Raw genomic sequence first — 18,877 nt, 5'->3', positions numbered from 1 at the left:
GCACTACATTATTTTTGTAGAAAATATGAAGTAATATCAGTCTGCTTTTGTTTACTCCGGTGCTGATTTGTAACGAACGATTCAAAAGCACTTACGTTTTCATACATATGCTCGGCACCGTCGACACTTGCCACAAACAATTTCATTTTTTTAATGCATTCAGCCATTTCACTGTAGCTTGGGATAGTGATAGGCTGATCATCATCATCATCTTGCTTGCATGATTGTATCTGCTTCGTTGTCACCGATTGGATTATTTCCTCATCAGTAAGTTCACCATAGGCATTGGCATCATCATCCACGTGAACATAATTAGAAAATTCATCCCGAGCAATGCCTATGGAGTCCGCAATCTCATCAGCCATCGCTTCAAGACCTATTTCTGATTGAGGCTCTTTAATTTATTGTGCAATTAAACACTGCTGGTGAAATTCTTCATCAGAAATTTCCGGAAAAATACAATGGAACCAGCAGTTTTGAATGGTTTTCGGCGATACACTGTTCCAAGCTGCACGGGCATACATGATGGCGTCTAGCAGAGTTGGTTTATAGGATCGCTTTTCCTCAACTGCAAGCAAATAATTGCAAACTAAAGCTTTCCGATAATGGATTTTAAAAGCCTGAATTATTCCTTGGTCGAGTGGCTGAAGCTTACTGGTAGCACTGGGAGGAAGAAAATACACTGTGATTGCTTGTAACCCTTCTACACGTGGGTGAGCACGGCAGTTGTCTATTATCAATGCGATCTTTCGTTTTTCAAACTGTAAGTGGCGATCTAACTTGCGTAACCAGCTGGTAAAGATATCACCTGTCATCCAGCTATTTGACTGGCTTTTATAGTCAACGGGGAGAGAAGACCTATTCAGGTTTTTGAAGCATCTTGGATTTTCTGATTTTCCTATTATTAATGGCTTGATCTTGTCACTTCCATCCATATTTCCGGCCAAAAGCAAAGTTACTCTCTCTTTGGATTTTTTTCCTCCATGGCATTTGTTTCCTTTGAAATCCATCGTCTTGTTAGGCAGACATTGCCAAAATAGCCCCGTTTCATCAGCATTGTATATATCGCATGGCTTGAACTTGTCTAAGATTTTTGGCAAAACTTCTTTATACCATTCCTTAACAGCCACATCTGAAACAGATGCACTCTCTCCACACACGGTTTTAAAACATATATTATTGCGCTGTTTGAAACGATCTAACCAGCCATGTGATGCTTTCCATGTTTCGTGTCCCAGGTCTTTTGCAAATTTCTCAGCCTGTTGCTGGATACGAGGGCCATCTACTGGGATATTTTCGGCACGGACGTTTTTAAACCATTTTAGTGTTGCCTCGTCGACATCATCGAACTTTGCGGAACGCATTTTCTTTCTATCGGGACCAAATTGTCCAAGTTCATAAGTAGTTTTGATTTTATCAGCATTTTTCTTCCAGCCTGAAATAGTGTTTGATGGAATGTTGTACTTGTTTGCCAAATCAGCACACTTTTCGCCTTTTTCAAGTTGTAGCAAAATTTCATACTTCAGTTCAATGTTTTGGTTTGAAAGCTTTCTCTTTTGGAACATTTTTTTCTCTCTCATGAAACAGCATATACTGTACATGTACTTGTCAACAGAAAATAAACAGAACAGATATATTTCTAGGCAGAATATCACCCTATATATATGCTCGTATATATGCACGCGAATGGATAATCTCAGGCACTTGGCTTCTATACAATGGCAGTCGAGGCCCCATAATTTAGTTCTCATGCTTGAGGTCTTCTTAATTTTGTTTTGTTTTCTTATTTGTAATATATCTTATTTAGGTCTGGCAGAAAAATTGGCTTCCATTGTTTTAATTTATTTTCAAAATTCCTGTGAATACCAGTAAAGGGGAACCCAAGTCAGCAAAAAGAAAAACAGAAAAGAAAATAAGAATCGGCACACTTGAAAGAATCAAAAGTCAGTTTCCAGTTTCCAGTTTGCTTTGCAATAAAATAACCTTTGTATTTGATATCCTGCCGGTAAGTTCAAAGAATTAGTTTACTGCTCGCTACCGGATGTGTTTATTCACCACCCACGCATCTGTTTATTTGCCATCTGGAATCATAATTGATACAAACTCGCATTGATGCCTGCGGGGTAAGTAGTCTACTCAACATTAACTTGCTTTAATAAATACTCTTTGTAACCTATGCTAGCGAAAGGAGTGTCATTTGCACTCACAGTCAATGTACATGTACATGTACATGTATTTTCAAAAACATATATTGATCTTTATCTGCGAGATACTGTCATATATTAACCTGGATATAATACAATCTTGGTTATTTTGCACCTAACACCGCGTTATGCGTGAATGGCGGGTGCCTGAAAGCAATCGGTGGATGTTTCTCTCTCACTCTCTCATTTGTGATTTTCTTTGATCCATTTTTCAATCTGATAACATATTCAAACCTCTGAGTACAACCAAACATGATTTGTTTTTCAATATTCACATCAATTATAAAAATGCGTCGTGTGTTATCTGACATAAGTGATGCACACTACAGTAATGGATGCATACGCTACATGTGATATAAAGAGTTCATAGATATATTTTTTCTTTAATAAATTACTTATGATGATAAAAAAGGAATAAATGATAACAACACCAGGTTAGTTCATTTCATTTTATTATCAATTAAGCGTTTTGTTTATTTTATTGTAACATGCAGTGGGAGGGGATTCCAGTAAACACCAGCAAGAGACAGGAGTAATGCTCAAGGACATTTTTAAAATTACCGGTTTTTATGAACCCGGATATCTCGGGACCCGGTTATGTCGACGATTTTTTTACACCCCCGACGTAATCGAGATAACCGGGTTTGACTATAATTATTCTTCAAGCTGGTTGTACTCGGTACAGTAGAGAAAGGATAAAACACTGAGCAGAGAATGAGTCATCAAGCTGGGAGTATTCAGTACTGTAGAAAAGGATTAAACACTGAGCAGAGAATGAGTCATCAAGCTAGGAGTATTCAATACTGTAAGGAAAGGATAAAACACTGAGCAGAGAATGAGTCATCAAGCTGGGAGTATTCAATACTGTGTAGAAAGGATAAAGAAGAACATGAATTATCATCAAGCTGGATGTACTCAATAAAGTAGAGAAAGGATAAAGGGGGATATGCAATGATTCATCAAGCTGGAGTAATCAGTACAGTATGACCCTGCTATAGCATACTCCATTATAACACAAATTCAGATACAACACGTTCATGGTGTGGCTCCCAAAATTTTATATACATGTATTTTTCTCTTACATGAAAAAAATAGTCTTTCTTAAAAGTATGGAAAGAACATCATGCATGATAAATACAAGACAGTCATTGTGTGGCCCCTGAAATTTTATTTGTATTTTTCTCGTACATGAAAAAATAGTTTTTTCTTCTTAAAAGTACAAAAAATAAAGTGTAAAAAGTTTATTCTGGATCGCATATGACTTCGCCAATGCTGCAAACTGCAATTTTGTTTTCTGTATTGGCGGCAAAATATACCTTTGATCAGCAACCATGATTTCTTCTGCATGTAGACATTAAAGATAAAACCTTGTACTGTAGACTGATTTTTTCTTCTGTCAGTCCAGTTTCTGCATATAAAATAGACCAGTTACTGATGAACATTTGAATCTTAATATCAAAATTTAGCTCAGCTATATACTGAAGTCATGCAAACTTCTTAAACCAAACAGGTCTTGGAATTTAATTTTTCAAACATTACAATTAACCACAATTTAGAGACTGCATAGGATTCATGACAATTCAAGTGAAATACATATCTTTGTTTTGTAGTCAAGTTTTGTTTTGTCTTATAATTCTGCCATCTATGAAATTATTATATTTTACTAACATTATTCTTTCATTTAAGAAGGGAACATTTGGAAGTAGTTACACCAAAAGAGCCAGGTGAAGAGGTGCAAATGATTGATGGCATCAAGGCAGCATTTAGCAAGGTCAACTCTTATATTAGAGAGGAACTCACAGAAAATAAAAAGAACCCAGACTTGCACAGACTCGAAAACTCACTCTTCATATTTTACTTTACTGGACATGGTTCCAAGAAAAATGGGCTGTATCTGGGAAGTAAAAAAGAAACCATAAATGCCTCAACAGAATGGCTGAAAGAGATGCTCCATCAGACACTGCGTGTGGATCAAGTGCTTGTTATTCTTGACTGCTGTCATGCTGCACAACAAAACTTTGCAAGGAAGAAAGGAGAATCAGGAGTTGGGATTCTTCAAGTTTCATCGTGTGACAAGGATGAAAAATCTCTATGTAATGAACGTGATTTAAGAGGAAGTTATTTCACCCATTTCCTATGTCAGGCATTGCAGGGTGACAATTTCATGGAAACAGATGAAGGATATTTCACAAAACTTTGCAAATACTGTGAAAATGAGAAAAAGAAGAGGGGCCAGATTCACAGGTCTCACTGTGAAGATTTTCACCTACGTTGCTCTGGCCTTCAAACTGTGACTTTGAGTTGTGTAAAAGATTACATTAGCAGACATTATAAACTTCTTGGTTTTCAAGTAAAAATGAAGGAGAATGTCACTGATGGAGAGGAAATCCACCTGTGCTACTACAAACCGGAAAGGTGTCACATGTCCATCTCTTTGGAGGGATCCCAAACCAGCGAGATGTATTCTCTCAGTTCAGCCCCAGCGTCTATGGAAAGTTTCAAACAGGACATCATCAGATACATTGGTACTACCTGATAATTCTAAAGGGTAGGGTGGGCATGGATCAGAAGAAACATCACAGTTAGACCCCACTCCCTTGTTTTAGCATTATCCATGTTACTTGTGAACCAGGTTATAATATGGGGTGGGTATAGATCCCAAAATAGGTTAATGAAACTTTTATATATTGCCAAGTTTTATTAGTCCAAAACTACATTTAATGCCAGGTAATTTGGAATTAGCATAAAAATTGGCTAGTTTTAATAAGAAAGCATATTATTTGTTAATTTTTCTTTTTAAAAAATTAACAGTACTAGGTAAAGTAATGAAATATTGATTAATGAAAATTCAAGTGCCAAGACTTGAAAAAAAGTATAAACTCTTATTAAGTGAAATTCATATTTCATCTTTTAATTCAGTTACAGTTTAGTCATCATAAATGTGGTACGCCCTCATATTTAAACATGAAAGTGTTAATCAACTAGTATTTCCTTGAGAACATAATTAATGTCAATTGTTTTGCAACTAGTGGAAGTGTTTGTTACATTGATGTAATCAATTAAAATTAGAATGGCTTTGTATTATCACATTAATTACATATTTTGTATTAAGAGGTATATATTTTGATTTTAAACAGAAATATTTTATAGTACATTGTTATGTATATTTGATTTAATTATATTTGATTTAATATATACTTAGTTCAGTTTAATTGTTTGTCAGTTTTATTTTTTTTAATTTTTCATTACGTGATATTGTAATATAAATTTATTCACTAGAGATGATACTCCTTTTAGAAAATACTTTGGCCTTGACTGTTAGTTTATAAACACCAGGTGTTGATCTAAATCCTGACCTTGTTTCAGAATTTGTAGCAACCTTTGTTAACAAGTTCAATTTTATTTTAGAATGATTGGTTGTTTCCAAGGTCATGATGGGACCTTGCCTTTAAGATATAAACAGTTTTTATTTTTTTTATTTCTTAGAGTAAAAATGATTTGTTTTCATCAGGGTCACACATGGTAAAGTTGAGCTGTAGCAAGTATTTGCTTCTATAAACTTCTAGAAGATGATCATATGACCTTTGTTTACGTTTAAGAAAGCCCATATAACCCATATTTTGGAGAATTAATCTCAGTAGAAGCTGGGCTGTTAAATTGTTAGTTGTATGTTGTGCTGTTTAGAGTTATTTCAGATTACTTGGTTTGGAGTTATTTCAAATTACTTTGATTCAAAAGGATTAATTCTGTTATTTTTCTGGTAAATACATGTGCTCATGTAATATTGTGGAACAAGGACAGTTTTTTATAAAAATGTATTCAGCTATCAGAAACCAGAGTAATAATTCTTATTTCTACAAGGACTTAAAAACTACTACAGATTGTAGCATACGTCATCATCTTCCATCTTGGATTCTGTCGGAATTAGAATGTGAAATCGGTAGAACATTTTTGTTATTAGAACTACTCACATTTTATTCTCAGATTATTTTTGGAAATATTTATGGATTTGATTCTATAAAATCGTAAGTTCATATTTTCTTTCATATTTTACAGAATTTTTCCCAGGAAACAAATTATTGTATTTTTAAAAGCTTGTTGTTTTCACTCTTTCTTGTGTTAATGTTTATTCGAGCCTAAACAAGTGACTTAAGAACATATCTCTGTTTAAAACCAGAATCATTTTTGTATTGCAGAGGAAAAGAAGCTGCAATGTCAAATACAGGAAATGCTGGTGTTCTACAAGAAATTGTCTCCATCTTGTGCTGTGGACAAGACTGTTTCATTGATAGCCATTCATCCAACAGCTGGGAAGAATGCTAAAGAATTGAGAAATTTGGAAGACCTCTGGAAGGTCCGAGCTTGTGGAAGGACATTGGAAGCTAAAATACGAGACAGTGTGAAGGAGCTGAAGCTCAACTGTCCGGTAAAGCTGGACAATCTGAACCAGGCTATGACAAGTTGTCTTGAAAACAGTTGTGAAGATTGTGGTTTAATAATCAAAAAGGTAATAATTATTGGCATGGCTTAATCTGTTGAGTGAAGATGTACCTTCATTGTCTTCTCCCTCAACACAGATGTGTGATAGAACACTCCAGAGGCCTAGTGGTTGGTGGGTCCACCTCAGATGCGGGAGGTAGTGGGTTTGAAGCGGATTCACACAAAACACTTATTAAATTGGTACTAACAGCTGCCTCACTTGGTGCTGAGCATTAAGAGATTAGGTCTAAAACGCTTTCCATTACATATCACTGCCATCTCATTTCTGTCTGCGTAGGTTTGAGTCTCAGATTCGGCCAGTGTGGGTATGTGAGAAAGCTTGCCAGTAGCTTCTCGAATGTCGATGGTTCTTTCCGGGGTTTTCCCGGGTTCTTCCTCCACCATTAATACTGGACGCTAAGTATAGCCTATTATGTGCTGAAAAATGGCATTAAACCCTACAACAACATTAAGAGGTTAGTGCTAGGACTGGTCAGCCTGGTGTCAGGATAATGTGACTGGGTGGGACCTGATGCTAGCATGATGCCCCAGTGCTTGACCACTATAAACTGCCAGACTGCAGACATTGTAGCGATATGACTGAATTTTAAAAAAAAGCTATGTTAAAAGTCCAAATCACACACACACACACAGAGACAGGTATGTCATAAGAAGGATATGGTTGTTGCTATGAAACTTATGTTCTTGCTTCCATTTTTAGTGAACATTTCATCTTCTGGAGCATGTGACTCTTGAACTGCACATGGTATTTTTACCAAAATTTGTTACGCACATCAGCCGATAACATAAATGTGTGTTTTCTTTGTTAACATTTTCCATTTTGAGTTGATTTATCATGCTGTCATGACAACTAAGCACAGAATGAGTAGTTTAGTTTTGGAGAGTACATGAAAAAGTCATATATACGACAGTTCATGATCATTTTAGGATGCACATTACCAGGAGGTTTCACCCTGGCCGAGTCATACCAAAAACAAGTAAAAATGGTACTAACAGCTGCCTCGCTAGGCACTCAGCATTAAGAGGTTAGTGTTAGAACTGGTCGACCTGGTGTCAGGATAATGTGACTGGGTGGGACATCATGCTACATGTCTGTGGCATGATGCCCCAGTGTTAGACATCACTTTAATCTGCCACACTGCAGATATCATAGTGATATGCCTGGAAAATTGTTAAAGCTATGTTAAAAGTCTAAATCACACACACACACCAGGAGGTTTCATAGAATTAACTATTCTCTTAAAGCTTTCTTTATATTTTGTGTTAACAATAAGTATAGGTTATTCTATCAAACTGCAAAAACAAAATTACCAGGCTGCAAGAAATATTTCATTTTAAATATTTTTTCTTATCGCAAAGTAAAAGAAAAACTACTTATCACTTTTGCCATACGATGCACATACAGTTTTGAAATGATGTTGGTATGCATTCAGATAAGTAGTACCATATTAAACCAATTATTATTCACTGTTATTTTCGTTTTATGCTCCAGTTGTATGACTAAGCTCATATCGATTTGTTAAAGGTCAGAGATGATGGTCTTTGTAAATGCAATTATTGTACTACTGTACAAAGATCAAAATGTGATGGTCCTCCTTTCTGCCATCTGTTAGCAGCCATTTTTCATTGCTCTTTTGCCTGAACTAAGTCATGAAACTTGGCACTAATTATTATCTTAGATTTATTCTGAGGTTTAGCTAGTGTTGAAATGAAAATGGTTGTGATGATCGTCCTTTCTGCCATCTGTTAGCAACCATTTTTCATTGCTCTTTTGCCTGAACTTAGTCCTGAAACGTGGCACTCATTATTATCTTAGATTTATTCTGAGGTTTCGCTAGTGTTGAAATGAAAATGGTGCCACCTGGACATCCAGTATGGTTGACAAAATAGCCATGTTCAAAAGCTTGTTTTCACTATTCATCCTGAATGAATTGACTTACTGACATGGAGCTTTCTTGAAAAGAATTACTATGAAATTTAGTTGATCCTGAATGAAAATGGTGCCAAGCTTAACTCCTATATATAAGCGATAATCTCTAATCCCTTTGGAACAGATGGTGACATTGACATGTAACTTTTGCAGCGTGTAGTTTGTCCCTGAATGGTAATAGTGTAGATCAGACTGCCAACATGGCTGCACTGTTGAAAATAAGTTTGCTATCCAGACTTGATCTTGTGGTCAAGTTAAGAGTGGCTTCTGTTTTTTTCTCTGCTTTACTGCGCTTTTGTACACTATGCATTTGTACAGGGAAAATTAATTTTGACCAGACTTTATATCAAGCTGCATTTCAGTAAAAAGTTAACAGTTGATACTCCACCATTAATTCAATGGTGAAAGGTTTTAAACTTCACTTTTTGAGAGCATTATTGTAAAAAAACGATTTCTATCAAATTTGATATGTGTTTCCTGCATACCTTGCTGAATTGCTGATATTTGCTGAATACTTTGAATGATAGAGTTCATTAGTCATAACATTTTGTTATGACTAATGAACAATAATTGAATACAAATACAGCCTTTTTAAAAAAAGAAATAGTTTTATCTTTAATTCCTATAAAATCTTTTTGTCAATAGAGCATCAGTCCCTTCATAGATTCATAGATGTATTAAGGCAGATGAGAGTCAACAAGTCAAAGTTCAGCAGTGACTTGGTGCACCTAATGTGCCAGCTGCCAGTGCAGAGGCATCATTTTTTGTATGGTTAGCAGATCAGTAAAATTGTTGTTTATTGGGGTTTAACTTCATTTCTCATTGCAAAATAGGCTATGGCAGCAAGTATAACCATTGAGGTAAAGCTTGGGAAAACCCTGGTAAGAATTTCTCACATGCCCACATTGGCTAAGCCCAAGACTCAAACCCATTCAGACAAAGGTGAGATGGCAATGATCAGTTAAATGCAATCACTTTGGACCTCTCGGCTACTTGGGGCCTCCCCCTTTTTTGATTACCTGATACCCATGTAATATTTTTAAGACATGTCATCTGTTCAATTTCCACAGCAAGAAACAAGTTAAATTCTTAATTTAATCCTGACATAAAGCAAGAAATAGAGATGGGAAATGCATTTCTTTTCAAGTTAAAGACTTGTTGATTTATATAGTAATTTATTGATCTGCTATGGAAATTTTGTTCTTAAATCATCTCTCATTTCATTTATCTTGTTCCATTTTTAGGATTGTGTCCATGTGGAAGTCAACTTGATTAAAGATGCAATCAAAGCAATACTGCGACGAAAATCAAAATTAGCAGGCATGTTTTCAGAACAATTTAAGGAACTTCTTGAAAATCTCCAAAAAATATTGCAAGAGGCTCTTGACAACACGGAAGGGACAGTGCTCAAGTTCCAACTATATGAAGAATTTTCAATTTTAGAGACAAGTAATTAAATAATATTTCAAAGAGTCTTGAAAGACCTTTTTCCCAGCAGTGGCAGATTCTAGGGCAGCATTAGAATTCAGTTTAATGTCATAAAATGTTAATATAAAACTTTGCCTGGCTTGTTACATTTTGAGAATAAATTTCAATATCAAATCACCAAGTGAGACCAAATACTCAGATGCCTTCTGTTGAACATATTTAAATTTTGGTTTGCAAATAGAGGAGCCAAAATCAGCAGGAATCTTTAAGTTCCATGCTACTAATTTTATTATAGTAAAAGTTGCAGGCTTTCAGAATTTCCAAATTCCTAGCTTTCATTTGAGTTTCTTGCTTTTAAATTTCAAGAAGTCAAGGCCTGGCCCATTATTATCAAAACAGCTTAAGTAAACACACTACAGCTCAAGTTTGAAGTCCAAAAATGTGACATTCCATAGCTATAATTATAATAGACCTAGAATTTTCAGATTTCATTAATATTTGGACCCTCTAAAACATTGCTAAATTTCAGTGACATAGAATTACACAAAATATTATATTTGATTTTGTGGGTTTCTAACTTGTTTTTGATCTTCTTGCTGAAGACATTGAGGATACAGATTCTTGATTTTAATGCCAAGGAGGATGATAATACAAAAATAAATTCTGTAAGTACTGCTTGCTTTTCACTCAGAAGACAATGAAAAGTACCACATGTACTAATAAAGAACAAACTGGACATTTATAACCAACATGTGAAACACTACATACTGTACTGCTGCTTATAAAGCACTGTAACGTTGGATCTAAAGTGAAGCCATACCTAAAATGCACATGTTGTACACTATATTTAGGGCAGGTGCACAAGTGTATACAGTTTATTACACCTTTCACACTTCTATACATCTGTAATGTATATTTCTGCAACAATTTCTACATTTGTTTTAATAATTTTATTTATCACAGATTTTTAAAATAACATTACTGCTGATTTTCAAGTCCAGTGTTGTGTGTGCAAATAACATGCAGATTCCATGGGGGGATCTTAGATTTTGTTATACTGTATATTGTAGTATTACTATGTGTGTCTTTTTTATTTTTTGCTGTTTTCTTTATATATAAAAATGGATAATATATACATCATGTTTTATTTAAATGTCATTAATATTATTATTAATATTTGAAGTGTCCATTAATAATGTCAGTTTTTTTTAATCTCTTTCTGAAGGTTTGTGCCTATTTTGAAACTTGTTCTTTATAAGTTCTTGCTGTGAATATTAACATTGCCTCTCTCATAATGCATGTTTACAACTCCCTCATTCTTCTTCATTCTTATACTTGTGTATAAGCTGAATAATTTAGAAGAAACAAAAGCCTGGAAAAAAAAGGTTCAGCTTATCTGCTGCCAAGGTCTTAACTTTTAAAATTTTAAGTTTGTTTGTTGATTACCATAATGGCTGTAAATCTTGGGACACAAGAAAATAATTTGTTCCAAAAATACATTTTCAGTGTCCCAACACTTTGCATGTGGATATTTTCTGATTTCTCCAACATGACATTAAATAAAGGTAAATAAAGACTTCATAATTATGGGCCAGTTCTGGGAGACCAGGCTGTACTATATTGAACAGTACTTACACAGTGCATATCATGCTTAGCTTTAATTAAATCCTTGTTTATTCCCAAAATTATTGGATGCAGATTTTGCTTTATTCATTGTTTCTACCAAATCACATTCTTCCAGATGACATTTCAGCTAGATGTATGTAGCTGTTTCATTTATGTTGATCCATGCACTTATGAGTTACAATTTTTTGGCTGAACAAAATCAAAATTGTCCACACACTGGAAAGCTGTATGTTTCGACATCTCCTTTGTTTATTATTCAATTGGCTGATTTGTCTTTTGTTTTTCAGCAGCAATCCAGGCCATTTAATTGTTAAAACCCTGAAACTGACTTGGGTTGAGAAGGAATTTGACTGGCTGCTATACCTGTACTTTGATGTGTAATTGCCTTTTACTGCAAAATATTAGCAAGATTATCATAGCTGCATAAAATTGGGTGTAAGGTCACTTGCGTCAGAGCGAATTACAACTCAGATGAAACCTTATTTATGTGGGTTTTCTTCTGGAGATATTTTAAATTTATTGAAGTGGTTTCTATGATTCAAATCAAAGGGATGTACTTCATTCAGCACAAGTTCTAACATTCAATGTACATGTGGTGGCGCCATTATGTAGATAAGCTCACCAGCTTAAATGTGAGCATTGTTCCAAACACTATGGTTGTTCATTGTTGTCATGCTGGGGTCACATTTTAATGAGTTTAGTATTTACAATTTCAAGGCAAAATAAAAACATAAATACTGGTGCACTCATGCAAAATTCTAATGCAATAGCACATAAAGAAACAATAATTAATTAGAAGGGAGTGGGACTGTTATAGCAACCAGTGAATGCTCAGTTCTCATCATCATCTGGTCAAATTTTAAGCAAATCTGAATTAGGCAGAAATAGAAAGAAAACAGTGAATTAAATAAACTTATTGGCTTTTAAAACAAATTATATTAAGTTATAACATTTCCAAGTAATAATCGTACATGACATTACAGAGAAGAGTTTACACATAACTTTTACTAATATAAGTTTGCCTAAATAAAGGCATTTAGAACTTACCATGTTCATCTTGTGATGTTTTCTTGGACTTGTGGGTCAACTTGTGCGTGGGTCATGTACTTTTTAATGTTTATACCTAAGATGAGTGGAAGCAAAATCCATAAAATCACTATACATTTTTGTGTAAATAAAAACAATGGGACGATAACTAAAATGCAAACATAAATGAAAATTACTTAAAATTTGTTCTGTATAGACATTGGCAAACTGACATTTTTTTGTCCATTTTTTACTTGCACAGAGACTGAGGGAACATGCATATGCATTTATAGAAATTGTATACACTTTTGGGAAAGTAATTCATGTTACAGTTTGGTCATAGAGCTAAATCGCTTTTCTTATTGTACATACACTGGAGCTGGTTTATTTTAAATGACACTCTAATAATGTGAACACTAATATGTAATTTTTAAATTTGTATGTCTTGATGATGTAATATGAGTTTTTTTAATGAAAATGATTTTAATATATAATTTTTACTTATTAAATTTATGTCGTTTTTTGGGGGAAGATACATGAATCAATACAGGTTTTCTGGAAGTGTCAAAGTGTTGTAACAAATGCATACATTGTTTTACAATACACTGTACATGAATCAATACAGACTTTCTAGAAGTATCAAAGCATTGTAACAAATGTACACATTGTTTTACAATACACCGTACATGAATCAGTATGTACTCTCTAGAAGTATCAAAGCATTGTAACAAATGTACACATTGTTTTGAATTGATATGGACTTTCTAGAAGTGTCAAAGCACTGTAACAAATGCATGCATTGTTTTGTAATACCTGAATAAAATACAATCTTCCCAGAAATGTCAAATATGTTTCAGATCTTGCAATTGTTTAGATCTGATATACAAAAGACTCTCTTTCTGCAAATGTATTTGTGAGGCAAACATCGCAGCAAAAACTTTGAAGCAAACAAGATATGTAATTCATCTTCATTAATTTTACAAAAACAAACTGAATTCAAAAAAAAATTCAGTAAAATTTACTAGCATAAAACTACTTTGCGCATTAGTTTCATGCTGGATTTCCCTTGTTCATCAGTTCGTCTGTTCTGGGATGTATACTATTACGCCAGTTGACATCAGACTTACTCATGGTTTCCATGTTTTTGTATCCTAACAATTGTAACAGTGACCTTTTTTTAGTATCTTTAATTAGAAAAAGAAGATAAACATCTTGTTCGAACCCTAATTCCTACCTTCTCACATATTACAATCAAACTTACAGTGAGAGTGCATCTTAAGATGGAAGTGTGCTTTGCAGTAAAACTGGGTCACTGTGGCCTACAATCAGGATTTATTTGAAATTGTTTAAAATTAAAATGTTTGACCATTTTATAGAAACCATAATTCCTATGCTAGTACACCTGTTGACATGAAACTTGTTCTGTCTTTAAATCTTCAGTTTAAAGTGTGTTTTTGTATTTGAAATTTGGGTTGACGTGGTATAAAAAAAGGTAATAAGTTGCAAAATTCAGAAGCAACAAACTGTTTTCAGAAGAGATTAAGGATCTACTAAACAATCACCTGGAAGCAGTGTCTATTTAAATGGATTTTGTAAAGCCTGGGGAGAGAGAAAGAGAGTATCATTTATGGAACATAATCAGTGCACAAAGTGATAAAAACCTTAAAAATACATGAATTGGGTTGATACAAGCTGACAATAAAACTCTTTTTATAAGTTAAGAAGGGGGTGGGGAGATGGTGGCTGTGTGAGTTTACCATCATAGAAGAGTATTTTCCTAACGAAGAAACAAAGCAACAGAAAGAAACCAATGAAGCAGTTGTTTATGCAATTTAAAAAATATAAAACATGATTCTTCTAGAGTAATGCAAAATAGGTGGCCACATACAATTGAGACATGTGTAGAACAATTTTATATATAGAAATTTGCATTTGTACCCTTGTATGTGTGTGTGTGTGTTTGATGGAGAGAGTGTGTGTTGTGGGCCCTGACGTTCAGTTGCTTTTCCAAATTACATTATGACATGGACATTGTAACATTGTTTCATCTAGAAAGGCCAATATGAGTTGATTATTCAGGTGGGATGGTTGATATCGCTCTTCATTGAGACATCCATTGGCTCTTGGAATATTGTCGTATTTCCTATTTTTCAAACAAATATAATTTATCTAAAATGAAAAACAGAAGTTTTCAGTCTCTCCTGTTGTAATTCCAAATGAAAAAAACAACCTATTTATATTTTGATGATGTGGACTTTGCCTTTCTCACCATGAAACAGTGGAAACTGTCCTGAACAGTGTTATAAAAGTTAAGGAAATGAAATCAGCTTAAACTAAAGCTAGAGTTGGGATTTAGAGAGATGGCTAATATTATTTTCTTCTAAACCTTCTCACTCTATTTTAGATATTGTCTATTTCTCATATGGGGTGGGAAGAGTCAGATGAAATTTGGTCTAAGAGGTTGTAAACGTGTTTTGAGAAGGAATTTAGTATGGATAGAGCCTGTTAAGTAAATCAAAATGACAGGTTCTAGACCAGATGTTTCAAACAGTAAGTTGTCATAATTTTGAATGTGCAGCCATGCAGTCTCTATCACACACACCCTATCTCACTCCCCTACACCTTGTGAATTAGCTGTATATGTGTATATTATTATTATTATTATTATTATTAAACCAAAAATATGATCACGCTGCCATCATTCATGTAAATCAGTATATCACTGTGTAGCTTGCAAATATTTAAAGCAATTCTGTACAAATGTCAGAAATTAGTGCCAGTGATCTGGAATATATTGTCATTTCTTTGGGTGGATGGGTGAGGTGGTCCTGGAGGTATAAACAAAATATTTTTTTAATTAAAAAAAGACACTCCAAATGATTATGATAAAAAAAGCATGTATTTCAAGTTTGACAAAAATCAGACGACAAAAGCAATTTCTAGAGTGATAACATTTTCAGCCAATCAAATAATACATTACATCATTAATATGTATGACTCTTGTTCATTATCAAACTCATCCATTTAAGACTGGGAAGCTGGAACACAACATTTGATGACATCACCATTGTAAACATAAGAAACCAACACCATGCTATGTCATATACGGTAGGTGGTCCTTGTGTCATACTTTATTCTCATTTTTTGTTTGATACGATGCAGTACTCGGCCAAGATTAAAAAGGCATAACTGACGTTAATTATGTTTACAAGTCCGTATCGTTTGCTTACCAATAATATGGAAATCCGTGGCTTGTCTTCATCCAGCATTGTTTCAGTGCATTCTTGCGCCCCCATAATATCACTAATATTCACCAGTGTTTTTTTAATTTTATTTAGCCAACACTTTTCCTTCTCAGATCTGCTTACAAAAAGCGGACCCACCTTTTTTTGTTCCCCCCCCCCCAAATCGGTTTGTGCGCCACGTGAGAATGTTGTAATTAGATCAGTCATTAACAGAATTTGTCGAAGGTTCACATTACTACTTTTGGAACACTCCCGAAAAAAGAATGGAATTACGAGCGACATCGTTGACTCGATTAAGGGATGGCGCCTCTTAATTCTAAATTGAATAGTTGAATGTCGTTTAAACCCAACACCTTGATTAATTCTAAGAACGGTTTGTGTCAGAGTGCTTTTTAAAACAAATCATTTACGGCCTCCTAAACTTTAGTTAGATTGGAAATTTATTCTATACGGTGGCATTGGGGCTTTAAAGTATTTCAGGAAAGGGTACATCCAAGATCTAAGAGTAAGAGGCAGTATTTTTCCTTATTATCTACACTCTGTTGGAAGTAATTATTTAGCAGTTACATATGCTTATCTTTCTCATCTTTCACCATATCATAGCTATTACCTTCTCCCCATTCCAAATAAATGTAGAAATTTCCGCCATCGGTTTACATATGTTCATTTCCGGCCCATCTGCCCAAGATTACCACTCTCCCAATTCCCAGCCCATCTGCCCAAGATTGCCACTCTCCCCAAAGTACCATTTTCCCCAAAGATAAGTAACACTAATAAAAAGTCTCAAAGCCACGTTTGTTGATCAAGTTTCGGCTCATCAAGGAAGATCAAGGTAGAATATTCATAGCTTTGATGCCAGCCACGTTTTGAGGGTATGTTGTGATACATAGTTACCATGGTGAATGGGATTTTTTAAATTAAAATCAACGAGTTATAGGCAAAATGAGTTGAGTAGATATTATTTTATTATTATTAGACAAAACAATAGTAGGTGACAAGCATGTACTATTTACTGATCGCAGAGGGAAAATAAAACACCACTGCAGACTGAAGTAAGTTATTTTCATTTTCAGCATGTAGTATGTCCGTTAATACATATAGTTTCAAGCAAAAAATTTGCAAGTTGCTTAATAACACGAACACAAAATCTGAAAATGGACATTTCATATGTATACATTTTAATCGTTACAGGTCACAATTTTAGAGATATTTGAGGCTACATCAACATCTGCATTCTGTACGTGCCCTATAGGACTACCAGCGTCGTGTGTACATGTATTTGCTTTACATTATCAGCTAGCCAAATACAAAATGAGTGGTAAATGACACTTCCGGAAGATTTAAAAAAGATAATAAAAAAATAAAATAATAAAATATAAAAAACACATCCCATCCTCAAATCTGGCATTCTTCACGGGGGAAAAAGTTTAAGGAAGAGCGGTGTAAAGATATTGATACTTCCGATTCAGTAGTACCACGAATGGAGTCCAAGTCTATTCAAGAGCATACTACTTCCGATTCAGTAGTACCACAAATGGAGTCCAAGTCTATTCAAGAGCATACTACTTCCGATTCAGCAGTACCACGAATGCAGTCTAAGTCTATTCAAGAGCATACTACTTCCGATTCAGTAGTACCACAAATGGAGTCCAAGTCTATTCAAGATCATACTACTTCCGATTCAGTAGTACCACGAATGGAGTCCAGGTCTATTCAAGAGCATACTACTTCCAATTCAGTAGTACCACAAATGTAGTTCCAATTCTATTCAAGAGCATACTTCCGATTCAGTAGTACCACGAATGGAGTCCAAGTCTATTCAAGAGCATACTACTTCCGATTCAATAGTATTAGTTGTTGTTGTTGTTTTTGTAGGGTTTAGCATCATTTTTCAGCACAAGATAGGCTATATATGGTGGCCAGTATAATTGGTGGAGGAAGAACCCTGGAAAACCCCGGGAAGAACCACCGACCCACGAGAAGCTACTGGCAGGCTTTCTCACGTACCAACGTTAGCCGAGGCTGAGACTCGAACTCACGCAGACAGAGGTGAGATGGCAGTGATCCGTAACGGCAAGCGCTTTAGACCACTCGTTCACTCGGGGCCCGGATTCAGTAGTACCACGAATGGAGTCCAAGTCTATATAAGAGCATACTACTTCCGATTCACCAGTACCACGAATATAGTCCAAGTCTATTCAAGAGCATTTTTAACGCTCATTTTGTTGGTGATACAAGAGTTTGATCTTGGCATTATTGGTCTTGATTTAAATGTGCTTGTTAATTTTTTATAATTTAATCATTTTGGTGTCATGTTTATTTTGGCCAGAGTGTACAGTCAGTAATGAGGCATTTATGCTGATCCGGAAGTGAATTATGTTTCTTATTGTACGTTGCTTTGTTTACAAGCCAAAGAAACCTGGATAACCTATGGCTAGAACCTAACACATGATTTGGACGAAGTGAAAATTTCGTTACTGAGAACAAGCAGTAGAGGGGGTGAACAGTCCGACTTGGGAAGCGTCCAAAAACCGAAATAATCCTTCCTAAAAAAAGGATTAATAACCTTAAAAATCAAAATAACTAACTACAGAGGCTCTCTCAAAGAGTCCCTAGGTTAGTTCATGTTATTTCTCCAACTAAAAACTTGTTAATGGCGTGTATATTACAAAAAAGAACCAACTTGAGGTCATGCCCCCTCTGCTGCTATTAATTTATTGAAATATTTTATCAAGTCCAACACGATATCTTGTTCCAGGACCGTGTAAATTTATTGTTATAAATCCATGCGGAGTAGCTTGCGCTCGTGAAAAGAAATTTTTAAATTTAATTATATCCATATCATCGCTGCACCAGGTTTGATGAATATTTCTCATCATGTGTGTATCAACTCCATTAAACACAACTAAAATATTACA

At 34.8% G+C, this 18,877-nt stretch overlaps 1 protein-coding gene across 1 annotated transcript in view; it reads left to right on the top strand.

Annotated features, from left to right (window-relative positions):
* LOC149779215 (uncharacterized) overlaps positions 1-17,011 on the top strand; it is a 76,434-nt gene extending 59,423 nt beyond the window's left edge. Inside the window, exons 13-15 of the mRNA XM_089939784.1 lie at positions 3,891-4,729; positions 6,401-6,711; positions 9,879-17,011. Coding sequence (XP_089795910.1) covers positions 3,891-4,729; positions 6,401-6,711; positions 9,879-10,091 — 1,363 coding nt within the window. The 3' untranslated portion in view covers positions 10,092-17,011. The remainder of the gene's footprint in view (positions 1-3,890; positions 4,730-6,400; positions 6,712-9,878) is intronic.
* The last annotated feature ends 1,866 nt before the right edge of the window (positions 17,012-18,877 follow it).

This window comes from Sinohyriopsis cumingii, chromosome 17, assembly GCF_028554795.1.
Source record: "Sinohyriopsis cumingii isolate HCF-2022 chromosome 17, ASM2855479v2, whole genome shotgun sequence".
Lineage (NCBI taxonomy): Eukaryota > Metazoa > Mollusca > Bivalvia > Unionida > Unionidae > Sinohyriopsis > Sinohyriopsis cumingii.
Note: the sequence above shows the minus strand (reverse complement) of the source record. Positions and strands in the feature narration are given on the sequence as shown.